Source organism: Cariama cristata, unplaced genomic scaffold, assembly GCF_000690535.1.
Source record: "Cariama cristata isolate BGI_N322 unplaced genomic scaffold, ASM69053v1 scaffold20256, whole genome shotgun sequence".
Taxonomy (NCBI): Eukaryota; Metazoa; Chordata; class Aves; order Cariamiformes; family Cariamidae; genus Cariama; species Cariama cristata.
Genome location: NW_009621813.1, coordinates 82127 through 83778, shown reverse-complemented (window position 1 = coordinate 83778; position 1652 = coordinate 82127). Strand labels below are relative to the sequence as shown.

The 1652-nt window shown below is 42.6% G+C and overlaps 1 protein-coding gene across 1 annotated transcript; it reads left to right on the top strand.

Moving 5' to 3' along the window:
• Positions 1–11: 11 nt before the first annotated feature.
• Positions 12–1011, top strand: GJD2 (gap junction protein, delta 2, 36kDa). Its single transcript, XM_009702127.1, has one exon. The coding sequence runs from the start codon at positions 90–92 to the stop codon at positions 849–851; it is 762 nt and encodes a 253-aa protein (XP_009700429.1). The 5' UTR covers positions 12–89; the 3' UTR covers positions 852–1011.
• The last annotated feature ends 641 nt before the right edge of the window (positions 1012–1652 follow it).

Sequence of the window (1652 nt, the reverse complement as noted above, 5' to 3'; positions counted from 1 at the left end):
GTTCCAGGATCCTGCTGACCGTGGTGGTGATCTTCAGGATACTCATTGTGGCCATTGTAGGGGAGACGGTGTACGATGACGAGCAAACGATGTTTGTCTGTAACACGCTGCAGCCAGGCTGCAACCAGGCTTGTTACGACCAGGCTTTCCCTATTTCTCACATAAGGTACTGGGTGTTCCAGATCATCATGGTGTGCACTCCCAGCCTTTGCTTCATAACGTACTCCGTTCACCAGTCTGCTAAGCAGAGGGAACGGAGGTACTCCACTGTCTTCCTCACCTTGGAAAGGGACCAGGATTCAATGAAGCGTGAGGACAGTAAGAAAATCAAGAACACAATTGTCAATGGGGTGCTGCAGAACACTGAGAACTCCACCAAAGAGGCAGAACCAGACTGCTTAGAAGTGAAGGAAATCCCCAATCCTGCTATCAGAACTACAAAGTCAAAGATGAGAAGGCAAGAAGGCATTTCTCGATTTTATATCATCCAAGTGGTCTTTCGAAATGCCCTAGAGATTGGATTCTTAGTGGGACAGTACTTTCTGTATGGATTCAATGTCCCTTCCATGTATGAATGTGACAGATACCCTTGCATTAAAGAAGTAGAGTGCTATGTCTCTAGACCCACTGAGAAGACTGTATTCTTGGTATTCATGTTTGCCGTCAGTGGGATTTGTGTGGTGCTCAATTTGGCAGAACTGAACCACTTGGGCTGGAGAAAGATCAAAATGGCAGTGAGAGGAGTACAGGCAAAAAGGAAATCCATATACGAAATCAGAAATAAGGACCTGCCAAGAATGAGCATGCCTAACTTTGGCAGGACTCAGTCAAGTGACTCAGCTTATGTGTGAGGCTGTGACAGAACTGAAATACTGTGCCAGGTGGAACAGACCCAGATACCATTAGAGAAAGGTACATTGCTTAGGCAAGCATTTTATCAAACCACCAAGAAAGCCATTAAGGTATTGGATCTGCACTTACTGAACTAGCTGCAAAATGCAGTGCTATGTAAAAGACTGAAAAAACAGCTATAAAACCATGCTTGTTCTAGCCTTACAGCACAGCTACTATTATTCCTACTTTTCTTTCTAACGATTGGGTGTAATCTGTCAGTGGAGCGGCTTTTTCATCGTCATTAGGATAAGTTTACAGTTTGGACTGTCTGACTAATTGTTGTAAACGTGTAGAATGTTCATATTAAAAATCCTCAAGGATATTCTATATGGGGTGGGATGGGGTGGGGGAAACTGTTGCAATGTGCAGATGTAAGCATGTTTTAAAAGGAGGGTAGTCGCACTGTAAGGAACCTGACCACAGCTCAATCAGGATATCTGCGTTCACCTATCTCACAGATGTCTTATGTTATTTTGCTTGTCTAAGTCACGGAGTTTATTCCTGGTGTGTATTACTAGCTATTTTCTATCATAGTTTGTGCATCAATTAGTTATGCTAAACAATAAATGCTGAATATAATTTTGCCATTTTTTTGTTTGCCTGTCCGCACGCATACACCAGAGACCTTAATCATCTTACCTTAGTTGTGGTCTGCAAAATATATTGGTACATTTCAGTTCATTCCCTAATATGTGCATGAATAAGATGGAGTTGGTTCATGCCAGCCAAGTTATCTATTTACCTACAATCACCTATGA